The sequence below is a fragment of the Phaethon aethereus genome (genome assembly GCF_964289735.1).
Source record: "Phaethon aethereus genome assembly, chromosome: Z".
Lineage (NCBI taxonomy): Eukaryota > Metazoa > Chordata > Aves > Phaethontiformes > Phaethontidae > Phaethon > Phaethon aethereus.
In genome coordinates, this window is record NC_138577.1 from 52,079,056 (window position 1) to 52,099,815 (window position 20,760).

The following is a 20,760-nucleotide window of genomic DNA, read 5'->3' on the forward strand; positions in this document are numbered from 1 at the left end:
TTGACAAAGAAAAAGCTGTGCGTGTATTTGTTTGCATGGCCATATGATACGTGCCTGATAGGAGTAGTTGAGAGCAATGGGCAAAGCTGGAATTCAGCCTGAACTTGCTTGGAAATCCCTGACAGAATTTGGATGGATTCCCTTTGCCATGTGAGTCTGCTTTCATAATAAATATAACAAAAGTAACTTTAAAGAAAATATAAGATCAGATGTGGTTCAAACTTCAAGGTCTTAGTGTTCCTAATCATGCTACAAGCTCAGATAAGTTTTGATTGGTGCACTGTCTTTATTCAAAAAACATTCATTCCACACCTGATCTTTCTATTCCTATGGTGAAAGCAGCGCAGAAAACATTATTGCAAACTTAGCCTACATGCTTCACATTTGCAGGATCAACTCCTGGGCTTTCTTCTACAATGGTAAAGTACGTGCCACAGAATTCTGCTGTGGGCCAAAACTGAAAAAAGGAGTTAGGCATCTAAAATAGGATTCAGACAGGCTTCAGACACCCAAGTCCAAATTTGTAACCCAAAACTGTACTTGTTTAATCTTGAACGTCTCATTAGCTCTCTCCTGTTTGGTGTAAACATTCCTTGCACACCTGGACATTTATACATTACCAGAACTGCCCTAGCCATAGCAACCGAATGCCTAGTTCCAGTGAGATCCAGAAACTTTCCCACCACAATGCTTCAGGCTCTTGACAACCCGTGCGTGATTCTGACCACCTGAACGGTTTTAGTCGCTGTCTCCTGAAAAGCACAGCTTGGAAGGAAATTGTGGTGATGATACTCAGTGTTATGCATTGGTCCAGCAAATACCCGCCTAATGTATGAAGAGCTGGGCTCTTACCTTTCTCAATATCTAGGCCCTCAGGGAGTGACTTGGCCACAAGACACTATGCAGAAAAGTGGGACACACTCTACCCCTCTTCTTGAAGCTGTGCCATTTTATGTAAACAAACATGAGAGTCTTGGGATGGAGGTGAGAAGGCACAAGGGGAAGCCCAGCTCTGTCTCAGGCGCTGAGCAAGGTGTAGGAAGTCCATGAAACTGGTCATCCCAAATGTTACAGTTAGCAAATCACTGAATAAAGCCAAAAAGAGTTTTGGAGCAGCCATAAAGAATTGCATGTTCACAGTCTACCTGCACATTTCTGATTTTTTTTTAAATTAAACTTGTAACTATCAAAAAAAAAAAAAAGTTAAAAATACTCATCAGAAAACCTTTTCCTCTACTGGAACCAAAATAGTATCAGGTTTTGATGCATAAGTTTGGACCATTATTTATTATGCTTTAAATATACATTATATTGAGATACATATATGTATATTAAAATAGCCACAACAGATATTTTGCAGGAAATATTTTACATCTGGTAGGTAAAGCTTATTTCTAAACGGGCTCAGGATTAATTTCCCTTCTTTCTCTGTTTCAAGCTCTACACATAGAAACATAATAAGCAGTATTGCCACAGAAGCTGGCCCACCACAGAATGAACAGATCTGTCAAGTATTCACATCATCAACACTCTTTAAAAGAAGATCACCAAGGGTGTTTCTCATGCCTAGAACCACAGGAAACAATAAACACAGCTTTTCATTTATTTCTTAAGTTACAATGCAGACAACACTCACAAAAATAGAGCTGATTCCCCTAACTTGTAAGATCATACTCACCTGCTGGTCTGAACAACATGCAGCATCTTCAGACTGATGCCTTCTCAATCCTCTCAGTCATAAAAACTGAAAGGAGAAGAAAGCTGCAGCTCTCTTCTCTATCCATTATTCCTACAGGTAAAACAATTAGAGAATGACTTATTGAAGAGCAGAATCTGAATAGAGAATGGGATTTAGGTTTCCATTACACAAGTTAAACAAGAGCATGAATGTCTGAATTAATTTAATTTAGAGCTCAACTAATCCTTGAAATTGTTGTGATTACACTAAAGAGAAATCTTGGCATTTAGTCTCTCATACTTCAAAAAATAAAACTACTTCTTTCATGCAATTTTCATTATCATTGATTGTTAGTTGCACTGAAATACTTATGTGCATTTGTTTTCATTGTTTATGTCAGCCATCGCCATGGCACTAAAATGCTATAGTTTTGTAAATAACATGAATAAATAAAATTGTAACTATGTAAACTCCAAAAGAAGTTCTAGTTGTCAATCTGGAGCAGCAACATTCAGACATTTGAAGGATTTCAAAGTAAAAAAAGCATTTCTATGTGCCCTTAATATCCTAAGTTACTTGCTGAGTTCATACAGAACTATAAATCCATTACCCAAGCACTCAGTACAAGGATACTGTGTTAAGTATTGCAGTTTACAAGACAACACCAAAAATACAACATTCCCTCAGTGAGGCAGATACAACAATGTCAGTGGATCTAGACAACAGAGAGTAGAACATGAGGCAGGATAAAAATACTGTTCAATTTCCAAATGCATCAGATCACCACAAAATTTTATATTGTTTTATTTTCAAAGATCGTCATCGACAAACACTGAGCTGAAACAGGAGTTGCAAAGTCAGCACTCAGGGGGTATTGACTATGGAGAACACTCTTTTGAGAGCCTTGATATGCATGGTAGTGTCTAAAGGACAGTTGTAGTGGAAGTTGGGAGAGGGCAAAGTAGAGAAGGTGAGAATCTTTTTGGTTTGGTGTGGTTTATGTATTTTTGTCTCGTTTTGGACTGGGGGTTTTTGTGTGGGTTTTTTGTTGTTGTTGTTGTTTTATTTTATAAAGCTAACTGTAGCTAGAGAACAGGCAATCTTCAACATTAGCACACAAGGTTTCAGGACCACAAACAGTAATCAGAAGTTGTATGCTCTGTTCCCAAGAGCACTTAAGAGTACACCAGATGGGAGACACCTCATTACTAGCTTGTGAAAAGTGCATCAAAGATGGATTGGATTTGGTGAAAAAAAAAAAAAAGATGGATATACTTGAGAAAGAGGTAAAATCTGGGAGAAAACTAGAAGCGGTCAGCACAAGCTATTATTTCTTATGCCACAGACATGAAGTTTCTTGCAACTCCTCTGCCTTTGCAGTCATAAAGCAGCCCCCAAATGGACAAACCCCCAGATGGAGTCTAGCAGAGGCAAGATAAATACATTGTAATCCTGCACTAGGGATCAGTCATGTGATAAAATAAAATTACTCTCCTTCCCTCTTCTCCCCCCAAACTTGGGGGTACATATGACATACACATGTAAGGGAGCAAGAGAAGAACTTCAAGCCATGGGAAGAACTTCAAAGACAACAGAGAAACAGTAATGGGAACATGAATACAACTAAAATCCATTCCATGCTGCTGTGTTCTGTGGCGTGGGGCAGATGAACGCTGTTGGCTCTCCGTTAACATTCGCCTGTGTTTTCCCTTTGAGGGAAGACAGTTTGCCACATTTTTCCTTTCTCTCACCCACAGCCTGAACTTTAAGACTTATGAAAAGAAAATTCAGCATACTGATGAATATTAAAATATGCAGGATACCATAAGCTAGTAATCTATTCTACAGCATTCACAGACCATTGTGCCTAAAGAACGGGAACCTGAGAGTGTGACATGGACTCGAATAGATGTACAAGCATGAATAAAACCGCTTAACACAAAACTAGTCAACAGTATAGATAACAGACCTCACACTGAAGTACACCAAATGAGATGTGATTACATTGGATTCTACTTTTGAAACATTTTAAAGACTACATAAAACCTTTCCTCCCCAGAGAGATTTGCAAAGTCAATCAGCTGGAAAGAAAACAACTGGATCCCCAACTCCCACATGGGTCATTGAGGTTCTCTTCTATTAAAAGCAGCATAATGCTAACAAGTAAAATTATTTTAAAATAGACTGTTATATACAATTACAAGGTTGCACTGTGTCTGAATTGGCTATCAAATGGTTTTGATCTTGCAGTGTTACTACCTATTATATAGTATTTTTTCCTTCATTTCATCCTTTGTCTGCGCATCAGTCCCACAAATACATTCCTTACAAAAAAAAAATAGAAATGTGAGATACTTCCATTCACTTAAAGATGCTCTCTACCTTTCTTGTCTTTCCTAGAATTGGAACAATTTGAACAGTTATTTGCTACACAACTATGAAAAAGGAGTCTGCGCCTTTTTTGTCCCTCTTCTACAACTCCTTTGTTTTTAGTGAAGTGGAATTTTAATTATCTAATTATCCCATTTCTTCTGTGCAGTTATGTTCTTTAAATTCTATGAGTAGAAAAAAACTTATCTAAGTATATTTTCCCCTTGAAGATCTTATTATCATCCCTTTTACATTCCATGTCTTTCATCCACAGAAGAGACACAACAAGATTGGAGGCTAGCAATAATTAGAAAAGTGATTCATGTTTTGTCTTAGGTTTAAATTGCAGGCTCAATGCCAAATGAGATAGGTAACTGCCTCAACCTAGGGGCAAATTAGATAACTCTCCTGAATGAGAAGGTCCATACGTAATACAGGGAGAAGAAAATGGACTGAAGGCAAGTAAGTTGTTTCACCTTTTATTAGGGAATCAACGTTTTTGTACCTGGTCAGCTACTTTGGTGGCAACATGTCCTGTATTCCCTTCAGGAATTGTGAGAATATATTTCCTGGTTTGAGTCTTGTGCAACTGAATTTCTGCCTAATCGGAGGCTCTGCTTACAGGGATCAGTACCGCTTGTCTGGCACCAGTCAGCATTCCCCATTTTGAGCAAACAGGCAAGGATGGATTATCAGATCGGTCACTACTGTTGTCCCCTAACAGCTGTAATTTGACCAACATCAAGCGGGGGAGAAAACTTACTTTGGTTCCTATGTTGTTCAGAAATTACTGAGCTACAGGTTTTGATGGAGGTTTATCTCACTTGCATAACATCAGCTGATGCGCTGCACAAGTGTATACCTGCCTCTCGTGAAATCCTCTTAAATGAACATTTCTTCCTGTCTTTCCCAACCAACAACAGCAGCAGCAACAAGCAGCAGCAGTCAACTTCTTACAACAAATCTGTAATTTAATTAAATAGCTCAGTTAAGTTAGACTCAGATGCTCTGAGCTATTGCGTAGACTTGATGATATCTCTGAGACATCAGTGTCATTTTTGTGGAGAAGAGTTCATCTAAAAGCCCCAGCATGTGCTAGTTGCTGCCTTGTGCAACAACTTAACGTTATGCAATGCTGGCCGGGTGAAACTCAGACCCTGAGCATAACTATCCTCTGTCAGGTTCTCAGCAACTTCCAGGCAGCACAGGAATCAACCCAGCTAAGAAAAACAGGAAGTGGAGAAACGGGACAACTGGTTTCCAACTCTGAGCCGAAGCCTGCTGGGAACGTCAAGGATTAAAAGGGAAAGTCTGAACAGCACTTCTTCTCTTGCCTGTAAGTTGCTGATAACAGGGAAAGCAAAGACAATGGAAAATAATATTATTGCTCTGTGTGGTTGCTTCTGAAATACTCAATATTCAATAGCAGTTAAGTCAGACAAGAAGGCAGAAAAGCTGCTGTTTAGTCTGTAACATAAAACATACACAGGTAGTCTATTTAAACTTTGCATTTCCACACTTGCATATCTTTTAATTCAATAGAAAGGAGGGAAAGACAGCACAGATAGTTGTACTTTTGAAAGGGTAGGGAAGGAATCAGGAGACTTTTTGTATATAGTGATTTAAGTGTTCAGGGCTACTCACACTGAAACGAACCTGAATGGAGCAGCCTGCTTCTGAGCCACACGTGGCACTAGAAATAAAAACAACTAAATAAGTACATCTGGGTGGAAGGAACTGTGAGAAATAATTTTTTCCCCACTGTAAAATGGGGGGGGATTTTTTAGTAGAACTGTTGCCAGTAGGGCTGAACGTGAAACGTACAGCTTGCCATGGATGCTAACCTCATTGAGGAAGTTTCTTTGTGAACAAGAGCTTGAATTCTTAGAACATGGAGATTGCATAGTAGGTATATACTTATTTTATTAATGATGTACAACAGACATTGTTTTATATTGATGCGTACATATTATTCAAATAAAGAAACTTATAAGATCTTCTAATGCAACCAGCCAACCACCAGTATCCCAAACCCACAACTTTTTTCCTTTTTGTTTAAATTCTTTAGAAATAATGCCATTAAAGCAAAATGAAGACAACAGAATTAACAGTGCAATAAGGAAAAGATAACTTAAAACAGAGTTAGGCGTATATTTATCACAATTACCATTTCTGTTTACATTTGCAATTTCATAAAATTATCGGTTATTGTATTCTCAGGCAATAAAATTCTAACAAGAATTTACCCAAAACACAAATATAGTCCTCATATAGAACATGACTGAGTTAATGCTAATTCTACTTTTGGAAATTTAGTTTTTTCTGTTTACTTTTAGTTTACACCTTCAACATTTTAAATAGTAGAAAAGCAGAAACTGTTTCTAAGAATTCCAGGTCAAAGCCTAGTCAAAAAAAATCTTGCCTTTAGCATTGACAATAATGCTAAGGACTGTGATATTTAAGACCTTAAAGTCAGCCTTCTTGTTACCTACTATAAACTCCATGGGGTTAATTTTGTTTATTTAGTGGTATATAAGGTTGAGGTGACTTCTAGGACTACTTGAAGCCATAGCTTTTTCAACTTTCATTAGCATTAATGGAAATCACATACATACATCAGTGGCAGGATAAACACTAAAAGAATCCATTTTTAAATCAAAAAGCAGATTTAAAGACAGATTTCTATCAGTGCATTTTACATGACTATGCAAGGATTTTGATTTGATCCACACTCAGCAGGGGTGCCTGTTATTCAAACCATGTGGTATCCACTTGGTATGCAGGGTATAATACTGCTGCTGTCAGCATTTGCTTTAAAATCTGATGCAATATATTACAAAGAAGATTTGAACAATCATAACTAAAATTTGTTGGGAAGACTTGAAACAAAGGATTGAATGAAGCCAAAAACTTATGGAAACAATAAAAACTGAAATGTTATAAAAAGAAACCTAGTATCCACATGGGAACTATTCTACAACCTTCTTGGCAAATTTTAATCAGACATGCCTAATAAAAGTAATATAACTAACTTCTATATAAACAAAAACATGCATACCTTCCAACAAAGGAATTAAACATTACTGTTAACATTTTTTAGGACTACCATAAATAGGAATACTTGGTGCAATCTGATGGCACTGAACTTATAGAAAAATGCATTGCCAATTATCAAAATAATTTCCAATAACTATGTGTTTATCGGGTCATCTTTCACTATTTTCCACTGTGAAGACTATATTTACATTAACATATATACAACATAATTCTACCAGTTTTATTCCATCTAGCTTTATTTGTTCTTATTAAACCTTAGGAGAGACTTTTCTGTCCAAAACACATACACTGATAACCATAACCTTCACAACCCGCCATATTTAGACTTATTTAAAGTTTTACTATCAACGTTGCTATGATTTGGTATTTAGACAGGTCTGTCAGAAATTATGAAGGAGTTCAGATCAAACAGCTGTTTCCCAAAGAATTCTAAAGCTTTACTGTATATTACGCAGCACAGAGGCAGAAGACACAAGATTGAAAAATAGAGATTTGCCTCATAATAAGTCCTTTGTACTACACAACTTACTGGTTCAGAGGTTTTCAAAGTCTTACGGAAGCATGAATATATGCAACCCAAAGTTAAAGAAGCTGTGTTAACAACTTTTTAGAGATGAAGAAACTAAAATCACAGGGAGATTGACCAGAATTTTGTAAAAATTGCGACAGCATAGAAATAAAAACTGCATCTCAGATCAGGATATGAAAACTCATATCACTTTGACTTTCAGTCTATGCTTCAGAAGACTGACCTTCATCTACATTAAAAGTCCTTCTTTCTCTACTCAAGCAATGAAGTCTTCTCTGCCAGACTTCACTTGCATTACTTGTAACATCTTGAGAGCTAAAAAGTGATGTGGAAGCATAAAAGCACACCTTAATATAAAACATACAATGATTCCAAACATGGAAAGAGCTACAAGAATGGTATTTCAGATGGTAAAGTGTATTTTGCATTTTCATAGTGACATTACATAAAGGAAATGAGACCAGCACTACAGGATTTGACTATTAAAGTTGTCTGGTGTCAAGTCTTTTTGCACGTTTAAGATCAACAAGATCTTAAGAAACAGAACGGATACTCTTAACTGAAGTAAAGCCATCTTTCTTACAGGTGTTCTCCAGTCTTCTGTAGACAGCAGTCTGATAACAAGTTCCTGGGCAGACGGATTTTGATCCAGTATGGTTAGCCTTTTATGAACTGTATTCAGTGGAAGTTTTCTAGTATCAGCAAGATTAGACTCTACCACCAATTATTGATATGTACTTGATTCTGCTTCGGAATAGATTACAGAGCCTTTTGAGATCCTTTCCAAGATAATTTTTTTAAAAACAGCAAGATGAGTGTTATTGTTAATACATAAAGTATTAAAAAAACCCCTGTGACCACAATTAAATGTTAAATTCTACCATGATAGACAAGTGTTTTTCACTGACAAAACATGAACAAAAATATTGAAATTTGTTTATGAAAATGAATACAAAGTTGAGACTGAACTGAAGACTTACAAAATACAGACATAATTTTTTGCTGTTACAAATTATAGTCAGTATTATTTTTCAAACTATAGATTCTATCACAAATCATGAAAATATTTTTTTTAAGGGACATGTTAGTATTAGCCATTGATAAAGGTTCTGGTGATAGTAAGTTCAATTGTTCTGCTGGCAAAAGAAAAATGTATCTGAATTATGCTTTTGTCACTTTATCTAGTATACTTGCATTGATTGGCATGCAATTACTTATTTCTTCTTCTTTTTGGCTTCAGCATAGCCACTTATACTTGCCAAGTCTGTGGTATAACCCTATGGGGATGTACACAAAAGGAATACATTGAAATAGAAAACTCAAATATTTTACTCAGTTTAACCAGTTATAAAGATTCTGCAGAAACTTTTAAATTTCAACTCTTTCCCTTCCATTTGTATGGATTATTTGTTATTTTTAAGAAAGAAAAAGATGGTTTATTAAAAAGTAATGATGGAGCAACAATAAGAAAACAACAATCTATTAACAGTAAACTCAGCTGTGCTTTATTCAATGCTTTATTCTCAGCTTAGGAAGCCAGCTTCCAAAACACAGAAGGACCAGCAAGACGTGGGGATTTTGGACTTTCTCTTAAGAAATATTCCCCCTCCCCTCCCAGTATATCTAGACCACTTACATAATATAGCAAACATTTATTTTTGTGTTAGATAAATGCCAGTATTAGAGCGTAAGGTTTTTTAAAAAGCAATGTTGCTTTTATTGATCATGAAGCACAGAACCAACCATCAGACATGGTACCAGAATGCATAGCTCATGCGTGTTTCTGGAAATAACTTTCTAGTCTTTTTGACTACTGATCAACACACCACCATATGGTACGGAAGGTGTCTGAACTTTTCTTGCTGTAAGATGATATGTGCAAAAGCAGTCACTGAATTTAATGATATAGTCTCCATATGCAGCCATTACTGTCTAGAACTACAATCTAGTCAGACACTACAGACAAAGATGATTTTTATTATATGAACAGAGTATTTGGAAAAGATGTAAAACTTACGTCTTCTCAGTTATCCATTCTGCAACAGCAACACACTTTCTCTCATTTCCTTGCTTTGGTGGACCTATGCCATCAGTTTTATGCCTAATACATGACACCTCGTATTTCAGTACATCATTCCTTACATCCCAGCCCTCAGTATTCCATTGTCATTTCTGATGACCACAATAAATCACCTAGGGATAACTACTGTACCCCTAGGAGGACAAAATTTGAGATCCAATTTCAAAATCTATTAAGTCTTTCAGAATGCCGGCTTGATGAGCCTGAGCAGGGAGTTCAGACAGGAGGGACCTATATCCAGAGGGATTCTGAGGGTATGTACAGTGGACTGGTCAAATCTTCAGCTTAACAATACTCCACACTCAGATAGGTAGTGTATATTCCCAAACACTACCACCAAACACAAATCCCTAAATAAGTGTAAAAGTTAGTATTAGGCACACATTGTCTACTAATGTGACCTGTGTATACCTCAATGCTGCCATAATTTAATTTTTACCATTACAGATCTTCTTTCAATTCTGGGCCCTCAGAAGCTAGGATGGTGGTAGAAGTGGTTCTTTATTTTTTTTAAAATCACAAGCACTGGGAAAAAAAACTTCAATTGAAGCCATAGTTTGGGTATAAATAATGACTTGGACAACTGTTTTTTATTTTCATTTTTGTTTTCACTGACTGAGAATGTAAATTGAACTTTAGTGCTATTGTGCTTTGTTCTCCCTCTCTGTGAAAATGTGTTCTGCATTAAATTGCATGGATAAACTAGAACAGCTCCAAATATCACCCTTCAGCTTTTGTATAACACAAGAGCCAAGAAAAGATAGAGAATGTGGTTTTATGACCAACAGATGGTGTAATTGGTATCATAGATGTTTTTATGTCAGGGGGTCGTAGGTTCAGCCTCCATCTGGAGCCTTCTCAGATCTGCTGTGTAGCTAAATGATTAAAGAAGCTATATTGGGTCAAAAACACAACCACCTGCCTGAGGGTAAAAGTACTGCTTTCTTGATCTAGCTGTTATAGTACAGTTGCCTCCCATATTACAGTTCTCAAGCAAACCAGTGCAGTAGTTAATACCAAAAAGATTCAACAAAATATTCAACAACAATTTGCCCATATCCTTCAAGATTATAGGTAAATTTTGACGAATCACAAAAGTAAGTCTAGTTTTGCTTACTTGAGTGAAAAGCTATTCCAACTCAGACTGATAAATAATCTCAACAGGCCAAAACCCAAGAAAAAGGAAACAAGTATGCTGGGTAGACTGTTAGAGATTCAGGATTGGTCAGTTGGCCAAGATGACTCACACCTCCCCATCAGAATTAGATACATTTGTATTCTGATGGTAAAAAGTAATATTAATACTCAACACAATTGGTTTTGGCTACAGTTTCTGGATTAGGATGAGAGTATGAACGAAAATGCTCTAATCCTACAGTATTAGGGTGATATATATGGTTTACCTGGCTAAAAGGGTGTACAGACACATCAAGACACATAATTTATGCACACAATGAGGTCACCAGTATACTTCCCTTATGGGGTGAGTATTATCAGTAATAAATGCACGAAGGCAGTGAAACCATGACTTCAATGGAAACCAATACGCTCACTTCCATGAGGCAGGGATTCTACATACTTGTAGTATTATCATTATGTGGTGCACGAAACTTGCCTGGGATACCTCATGATTTAAGTGCTCTCTATAGTACTGATGCCAGAGATCTTACCTGACTAACACTGGAAAGAAGTAAAATGTTTCTCTCTAATAAAAAAAAAAAAACCAAACATGCAAATTACCGTATTTTCATGCAGTTCTGCTGCAAAGCATCCTATTACTCTTCACACACTCTGGATAACAGTACACTTATGCCAGACAAACAGCAGACCGGGATCTGAATTTTAAAGATAATGACACAGGTATAAGTCAAATGCTTTCCATTATCGCAATTCATGTGCTCATACATAAAACAACAGTAAAGTCAAACTCTCTTTCAAGATGTCAGAACACTCCCTTATATTGTGTTTTAAGGATTCTCCCATGCTAATGAAAAACTTGCTATTTATTAGTACTTTAAGCTTTAACACAAATTAAAAGTTAATGTTAAGTAGACTGGTTTATTTTCAAAATTTAAACACAAACCCTATAATTGTAAGTGAATGTAAATACAAAGAAAACAACATGTGATCTCATTATTAGCTTTAAAAGTGTCTCTTTCCCTATATGACTGAACTAGTAGCCTGCTAGATCTCTGCAATCACTTGCTAAAGATTTCTCTGCCAAACTTACATACCCAAGGCTGAGCTTCAAACTCAGAAATTTCAGCTTTTGATAACATGCAAGATCACGTGCTTCTTTTTGCAGATCCCTAAACAAAATATACATACACATATGTCTTCAGAAAGCAGTTGCTTATTAATGGCAGGTGAAGTTTTAACTGCACTTTCTTCAATGCTAAACATGCTTTTGCATGGGAGGGTCATTTGTATTATATGTGTTTACTGGTATAAGAAAAACATGAGATCAAAGTGAGGGAAAAAAAGGTGTATTTTCTCTCTCGTATACACAAAAAATACGCATTTCTATTTATTTTTACTTACCAGAAGCAGTGCAATATTTTTCCTTAACAAAGGAAACATATTCTGTCTGCTGCAGAGCACTTTTCTTAATGGCCTGTACAATGGGAAGGATAACAAACACCACATCAATGTAATAACATATATTTCCATTTCAGTCATCTCTGAATAGTTTAGACATTTCAAGTGGATGCAGGATTTATGAAAATGAGTCATTTCAGCTGACCACACCAAAATATTTATACCAGCTGCCAAGTATATTGCCTAGACATTTGATTACCTCTAAGTGGGAAACATCATCAGCATAGTTATTCAGCAGCCAGGAAAACAAGTTTGTTAATTTAAGTACTTCTATGTGAATTCACGTAACCTGTCTTCATGGGTATAATATGTCCCTTGATTACTGCTCAGGAACATCCCACAGTTTCATGTAGTTCTTGGAAGAAATCCATACTGAAAACACTTTACAAAAATAAATAGGCAGAGAACTGCAAGTAATAAGGAGGTCATACATCCTGAGACTGTTGTGAAACACAGCATGATGCTCCCATGCTGTCTGAGAAACCTGGCTTGCTCTTGCATGAACTTCAGGAATTATTTCATAATGTCAAGGCATAATTTCACAGGAAAAGTGATAATGAGAAGACAGGACCGACACCTGGATCTTCCAGGAAAGCCTGAAAATTAACCCCCTTTCACCTCTGGAGTCTTTGGATGAACACGAGCACTTAAAGGTTGTCCATTGGTCTAGAAGTTGTTGTTCCAGTGTCACCTGTAACACAGCTATTTCAAACTTCTCTCTTTGCCATTAATGCCTGGCAAAAGCAATACTGTGATGTCTGTGAAGAGAGCAGTATTTATCAGTGGCCTTTTGGGCTACATTCTATTGAGTAGGGTCACAGCAGCTAGGACAGAGTCTGCTTCCACAAGTGAGAGGCTCCTTCTCCAGTTGTCTCCTCAAATCCATCAATACTACCTTAAGGGATGGTAAAGAACCATGCAAAGGTGTGTACTAGCAGCCTAAGACTCTTCTGAGCCTAATCCTGTTTTCTGGAAGCAAAGGGCTATGTCAGCCCCTTCTGTTAAGATAAGATACTGAAATGCCAAATAGATTGGGCATTGCGCAAGTTTCATGCTGCTCATCAACAGTTCCACAGTAAACTACCCCAAAGGCAAATAGTGCTGCCATTTTTCCACCTGTGACAACAAGAACTCCACCCATGAGTTAGCTTACTAGACCTTTCTTCTGCCCAGGTGGCTGCACAAGGAATGTCTGTGGCCAAAGCAGTACACATATGCTGAACTTTATTCTACTTTAAGGGTTGAGGTAGCCAAAATTTGTTCAAACCTTGCCATTTGATACCATCTCTTAGCTCTGCTCAAACCTGTTAAGAGGTTTGCTTTTTTTCACCTAGCTGTTTTCAACTCTTTCCTTAGCCCAGCATAACAAATGTATTTATATAAAGATGTATGGATACATCATAAATTCCCTTTGTTATCACACATTAAACTCTTCCCCCAGGTTGCAAAGGGTATATATAACTTCATTAATTTGCTGGTTTCTGTATGATTTCACAGTTGCATCCAATTTTGCTGTGAGTTTAGTCACTATTACTACTTTTTCTTGCAAACACAAACAGTTTCTCATACACAACAGTTTCCAATACTCAGAACCAAGCTCACTATTCTCCAATGGGCATTGTTACTCCCTAGCCTTGGGTGGACCAACAATGGGTAAGCAACAATTCTGGTGACAATTAACTTCTGTAACCTAGTCTTACTACTAGTGATAGCGAAGATCCTGCTGTCTATTTTCTCCATTGCAGCTCCACCGCAGCACTCTGCATTCTTTTATCTTATTACTCTTAACCTGCACTTAATGAGTGCTTTAGGTTTCACGTTCAAACTGAGAGCCCCCCAAATACTAGCAAATTCCACCTTTGTAAAAAACATCACAATCTTGCTGTCTTCATCTCATAGCATTCAAAAATGTTTCCATTTTTGACCTGTAACTCCAGTCTATCTGATACTGCAGCTGTGGGATCTTACCCATGCTTAATTCTATGGTTTCAAATAAAAAAAAAAGTTACTAAAATGGCAAAACTGGCCTTCTGGACTTAGAGGTGACCATTGACACTTGAGTTATTATGCATTTCCACAGATTCCAACTTACACTTCAAACCTCAAATATGCATGTATTGTAAATTGCACAGCATTCATCAGCACTAAGCACCAAGAAACAGATGAGCACTGGAACAAGACTGAAACCGAGTCATATTTTCACTGGAATCATCACCTAATAAATCCAATTCATTTGCACCATCATATTAAACTACCAATTTAATGCAACTTTCTGCACATCCCCTGCCTCCCAGTCAGACAACAGCAACATGCCTCTGCATTTAGGAAAGGTGGACATCATCACTAAAACAAGGTCTACTGTATACCAAGCACTTTCACTGCAATCTTTAAGCAACTAACAATGCATTTATTTTTGGTGGTTATCCTGGAAAATGAACAAAAAAAAGCAGGAAGATGACTGGAAAACAAAGGTGCAGGAAATAGGAAAAGCTTCAAGAAACAAGACAGCAACTTATTTAAAAGTTCTGATATTTTAAAATCCTTAAATGTTAAGATAGCAATCTAAGTATAAGCAATTAAAGTATTTAAAATGTGCTTATTAACAAAGTTTTAAAATCAGCACATTTCAGCAAAACAATCTGCATGTGATCATGCCTATGGCTTAACTTCTTCAATGTAGTTCTTTACCCATGAAAAAGTCAGGGAATTTATTATTGCAAATGCTGATTACTGTTTGCCAGCAATTTTTTGTGTGCAGCTTGACCATGGAAATTTAAGGATGGATGAAAATTAGATCTATAGTCTTTTGCCAATAAAATACTCTATCTGAATAGTCATATATAGGAATTTTGTTACCAACAAGTATTCCATAGTATCAGATACTTCACAGGACACTTAAATATTCCCAGATTTTAAACCTAAAGGCTGCATATAAAAGTAAGGGGTATCGTAGTCTGTTTAGATTCTGTAACTAAAGGTCACATTCACCATTGACAGCAAGGCAAAACTTCACTCAGTACAAACATGATAAACACAGTTGAAGCTAGCTTATTAAAAAAGTTGTCCTGTGCAAAGTTAAAACAAAAAAAGTTACTATTTGATCTTTCAGCAATTAACTGTACAGAACAGCCATTTCATTATCTTGTTATGTGAAGGAACAGAAAAAATCAAAACCACTGAAAAATGATTACAGGAAGTCAAAACCGCCTATCAGATTATCATGGAGTGCTGGTGTTACATCACTTTTTTTAATCCTCTCTCTTTAGCATCAGTCTAACATGTGCTTATTGCAGTGCACTGAGTGTAAATTCTTTCTCTTACATTCCCCCCAACACATACTGTGACATTCTTTGCTTATTACCAAAGGGCTTGCTACAAAAGAAACCAAATTTTGAATAGTGCAAGTGTTAAAATTCCTGCCTCGAGTTATAATCATAGAGCTACAGAATCACAGAACAGCTCAGGTTGGAAGGGACCTTGAAAATCATCTAGTCTAACCTTTCATGAGAAAGGGAGACTAGATGAGATTACCCAGCACCCTGTCCAGTCACATCCTGAAAACCTCCTGTGATGGAGACTGCATCACAACCCTGGGGAAGTTGTTTTCCAGTGATTGATGTTCTTCTCACTGTAAAAAACGTCTTTATGTCAAGATGAAAACTTCCCCAGCACAACTTGCACCTATTACCCCTTCTCTTCTCCATTGTTCCCTTGTGAAGAAAAAGCCTCTGCCCTCTTTGTAGATGCCCTTTAAGTACTTGGAAAAACTGTGATGAGGGTTGCCTTGAGCCTTCCGTTCTTGATGGAGAAGAGACCTAAATCCTTCAGTCTTTCCTCACAGTGCAAGTTCTCCAGGTCTTTGCTCTTCCTCATGGCCCTCCTTTGGACCCTCTCCAGCCTGTCCTTGTCTTTCTTCATGGGGACCAGAACTGGACACAGTACTCAAAGTGCAGTGTGACAAGTGCTGAGTAGAGTGGGATGATCACGTCTCTATCTGGTAGTATGTCCCAAAATGTTCTCATTTTTGGCCTGCATCAAATATAAGTTAACCAGTGGGTTATAAATTTTTAATTCTACTTAAGTTTTTCCTCTGACTCCAATACTTAGTGGTTTTTGCCAACACTGAATCCCGTTGGAAAATGCAGGTCAGCTATCCAAAGAGCATGCAAAGTCAGGTAGTAACACCTTTAATAGCAGGGGTAAATAGAGAAATCTTACCCATATAACATGGTAGGCAAAATACCAGTATTTTCTTCTGTAAAGGTCTTCCAAAGCTGGAGCATATTTCATCTGAACTCAGGAGTTTGTTGACACATTGCAAATTCTATACTGAATCACAGCAAAACTGTATCTGTCCCAGTGTCTAGTTTCCAGCAGTTTTCCATCAGTATCTGCTACCTAAGTGTTAGAAACTGGTCACGCAGAGAACTTTCCTTCACTGATAGATACTTCCAGCAATCTGCAGCTCAGCTGATTTATTAGTTTATGTGACTTTTACTACGTATATTTTCCAACGACCTAGCACATGCTGGACAAGAAACTAAAATCTGAAAAATCCATCAACAGCAAGACAGAGTAAGTCCATTATCTTATTAGCTTGAAAACTGCCAAAGAACATAAAAACACAACAAGAAATGTTACTCAGACAATTCCTTTTATTAGGACACTGAAACGGTTTAATTTACAAATGCTTTATGTTAGTTGTAAATATTTCCTCTGTTTAAACAGCATTTACAGCTCATGTCATTTCTTGAGCCATCTTAAGATGCAAGACACTTTTGCGGTAGCAACTTCATAGATCAGTGAATGCCAACACTCCACAACCCTGTTTAAAATAATAAAGTCCAGATGGAGTGACAGAAAGGAGACAGTACACCATTCTGTGTAGTGACTGGGATCGTATTTCAAAAGTGGGAAGAAAAAAAAAAAATCAAAGCTATTCAGCCATACCTCTCTCTCTTTCTTAATACTCTCCTTATGCATTTCACCTCCTATCCAAAAATGATTACTATAATAAACAGAAAAGGCATCTGTAGGTTTTTCTACAAAAACAATGAACCTATATAAATAACAATCAATTATTTTTAAATATTCAAGGAAAATAGATTTTGTTTAAAAAAAGGAAAAAAAAATCATGTAGACATGTTTCTTCAATACCTTCAAAGTGGAAGTTCTTTCCAGTCCACCCCAGTCCTCACATATTGCAAACAACTGCTTTCATCAGGACAATTTCAATAAATGGCCACCTTATTAGAGTTAAAACACATTCTTTCTCAACTACCAGATACAAATCTTCAGTAAAAAAAATTAACATTTATTTTTGATGCTTCCACTTAGCTGAAACTCTGTTCCAAATACTTAGCAGGGGAAAATACATAAATTAGTTGAATTAAAATTATGAATCCAGATACTTATTTTCAACAGAAACTTTGAAGTTTGGGATAGGGCCCTTATGTGTTTGATTCACCTCACAGTATCCTGCTGAATAGCTTTCCATTTATTTAAGACCCCAGTCTCGCTCCCACATCTGAAGAAACGGATGAAAAAGTCCCACTTCATCCAAATACAACCACAGAACAACTAAAACAGGCTTGTTCATATATTTATCAGCCTAGAGCTCTGAGAATTTAAGCAACCTAACAGGCTTCTGATTTTTTAATGTCAAAAGTTTAACTAGAATCACCTGCTGCCTCCCTAACCCCAACCAACTTTTTCCCCCAGAGCTATCTTTCCCTTCATTTACTTGCCATGTCACAGACATTTGTCAAAAAAGCCAAAATGAAGAGGGCCAGACATGCTTAAACTGACCAGGGATATCTCTCTCCACAAGTGTCTTAATTTCTCACAGAGATCATGTATATAATCTGTCAGTAAAACACACACTATAAGAGTACTTCAGCTGCCATCAACCATAAGGTGTTCACTTTAGTGTGATCTAAATGCTTCTTTTCTATACACTTGTAAGCAGCAAAAACTGACAAAGGCAGTTTTACCAATGTTTTAATGCTGGGTACGCGTTTGCCAAATGAATCAGATGGTAGTATCTCTTAGACATCAAAGGCTTGAGTTTACTTGAATACTTGGGTTTCAATTACCAAACCAAAAATTACTCACAAGCTCAAAGTGTAGAGGTAAGTTTTCATTTCAATTTCTTGCAGTCTGAGGGTCTTGAGAAGGTTCATTGTTCTGCACTTTGGTTCCAGTCTGTAAAATGGGAATCAGCTCTCTTCCCCACGTTTTTGCTCTTTTATAGTCTTAGCTTCTCACAGGCTTTTACTCTCAATTAATAGAGAAAAACATAAATGTCAGTGAAATAGGAATACTCTTTCACATTGGGATGAAGGTTTTTCTACATTGCACAGATAATGAACTGACCATTTCAAATAGTCAAGCAACAACCACAAAAGTGCCCCAACGCAACTTTAGCTAGTTTATCTGAACGCATGCAGGTGAGAAGTTTTGAAAGCCAATGCAGAGACAGTCACTATGAACTGAAGGAGGCAACAAAGTCTGTGCTCATCTGATGAAGAATATTCAACACAATATGGTTGATTATGCTACAAAATCTAATTATATGATAAGTAAAAATCTGAATCAAGCATGATTAACTTTTTATTTGAACAATGATGTTTCTCAAAAATAGTCCTTGTAGTTCTTGCAGCAGCAACCAAAAAGGCACATAAGAACAAAACAACCCAGAATACAGATCAAGCAGAATATAAAATGTTTAAATGCATTCTTAAAGCAAAATCCTGAAATACATAGCTACAGTTGTTATTTTATAAAAAGGTACAGTTTACTGTCATCCTTCCTTAGCAGTTTCCTCTGATTGGTGTAATGTGTCCATCTGTGCTTACTGAAAAGCTTGACAGCATAACCTCCAAATATTACTACCCAATTACATGGGGATTTTAGGTACACGTATTGAGTTCTATTTCAGTAGCTACCTGTCAATCTCCCCCTCTAAGGTATAGCTGTTTAGAGATAAAACTTAGCACATCCCATTTTAGTGCTTCAAAGTAGTTTGACTAAGCTAGTATTTAGTTGCTGATTCAAAATCTTGGTTCATTCTTCATGTTGCTTATAACTCCTCTTCAAGGCTGGTGTAAAGACTCCCTGACTGAACATACTGTAATGGAATTACAACAGTTTCACAATTCAGAGGTTTCAGTTTAGATATTTCAAAGTTAATAATATAAAAAACCTCACCCACAATAACAAATATGCCTATAATTACATATGAAATGCAGGAAGAAAATAGGATTTAATATGAATTTACCATTTAGATAATGGAATTCTCTGGCTAGGCATTCTTAAAAACTAGCTTCCAAAAACAGTTAGAGAAAGATATAAACAAAAAAGAATTTAAGTTCCTCCTATAATTCAATAACAAGTGGCATAATATAGCAAAAAAAAAGTCTCTTAATGTGTTTTTTTCTCCCTTTTGGCACTATTAGGAACAGCCTATCTTCATCTGGGGGTGGGGAATAATTCCTTGACATTTATTTAAGTTACTACCTTCTGAGAATATTCAGAGAAAACTACGTATTTTAGATGGTTTTGGGGAAAACTGAATGTTCATAAGTATTTTTGAAAATGTTTAAAGGTTTGAAGAAATAAATTTAAAACTTTTTAAGATGCAACTTATGAAAGACTCCTGTATGTAACAGTGGTATCCCATTTTAAGGAATGCTAGTAAATGGTAGAGTTTGAATTGCAAGTACACTGTGTCATTCACCAGTTCCAAAATTCAGCATCCTTCCCCTCACTGCATTTTTACCATTCTGGAACAACCTTGTTAGTCAGGTTTCAGTGCCATCAGTGGAAGAACTTGAATATCTGAAGTGAAGTCACTATACAGTGTAAAACTCTTATCCTGATAATTTGGGGAAAGAGGAATCCAAAACAGCAGTCTAATTCAATACAGACTGGGCAGCTTCCTTAAGAAGTGATGCAGCTTTGTCCAGTTCTTGTTCTGTTTGTTCCACTGTTATCACTACTCGAATACTAGAAAAAGAAAAACAGAACATACACAGTAAACTTTACTCCTTGCCTTCTGCTTTAGCCCTTTTTGTACTAATTTTAATACATTAAGATCACTATTTCTAGGGAAATTATTATGAATTCAAATTCAAACAGAAACAAGACACATGACTAAACAGAAATGGTCAGACTACTTTTTTTTTTCCCATACACACCACAGAAATTTGTTGTCTTTTCTACCTGCAGAATGTGCAGCTCGTGGAAATATGCCTGGTAACAGGCAACACGATGACTACTGACATTTAGGTAGTTTTGATACAGTTATTTCAGGGTATTAGCATCCTGTAACAGTCAGTGAAAACAGACCTCAAAATGGGGCCTTTCCCATCCTTTATAGGGCCAACTATTCTATCCAGTCTACTGAACAAAACCCCATCATTGTATGGAAAGAGACAGAAAGTCATA

The 20,760-nt window shown here is 36.7% G+C and overlaps 1 protein-coding gene across 1 annotated transcript in view; it reads right to left on the bottom strand.

Moving 5' to 3' along the window:
* Positions 1-20,225: 20,225 nt before the first annotated feature.
* Positions 20,226-20,760, bottom strand: part of SPTLC1 (serine palmitoyltransferase long chain base subunit 1) — a gene marked incomplete at both ends in the record, with an annotated part of 39,260 nt that continues 38,725 nt past the window's right edge. The window contains one exon of the mRNA XM_082012888.1: positions 20,226-20,319. Coding sequence (XP_081869014.1) covers positions 20,226-20,319 — 94 coding nt within the window. The remainder of the gene's footprint in view (positions 20,320-20,760) is intronic.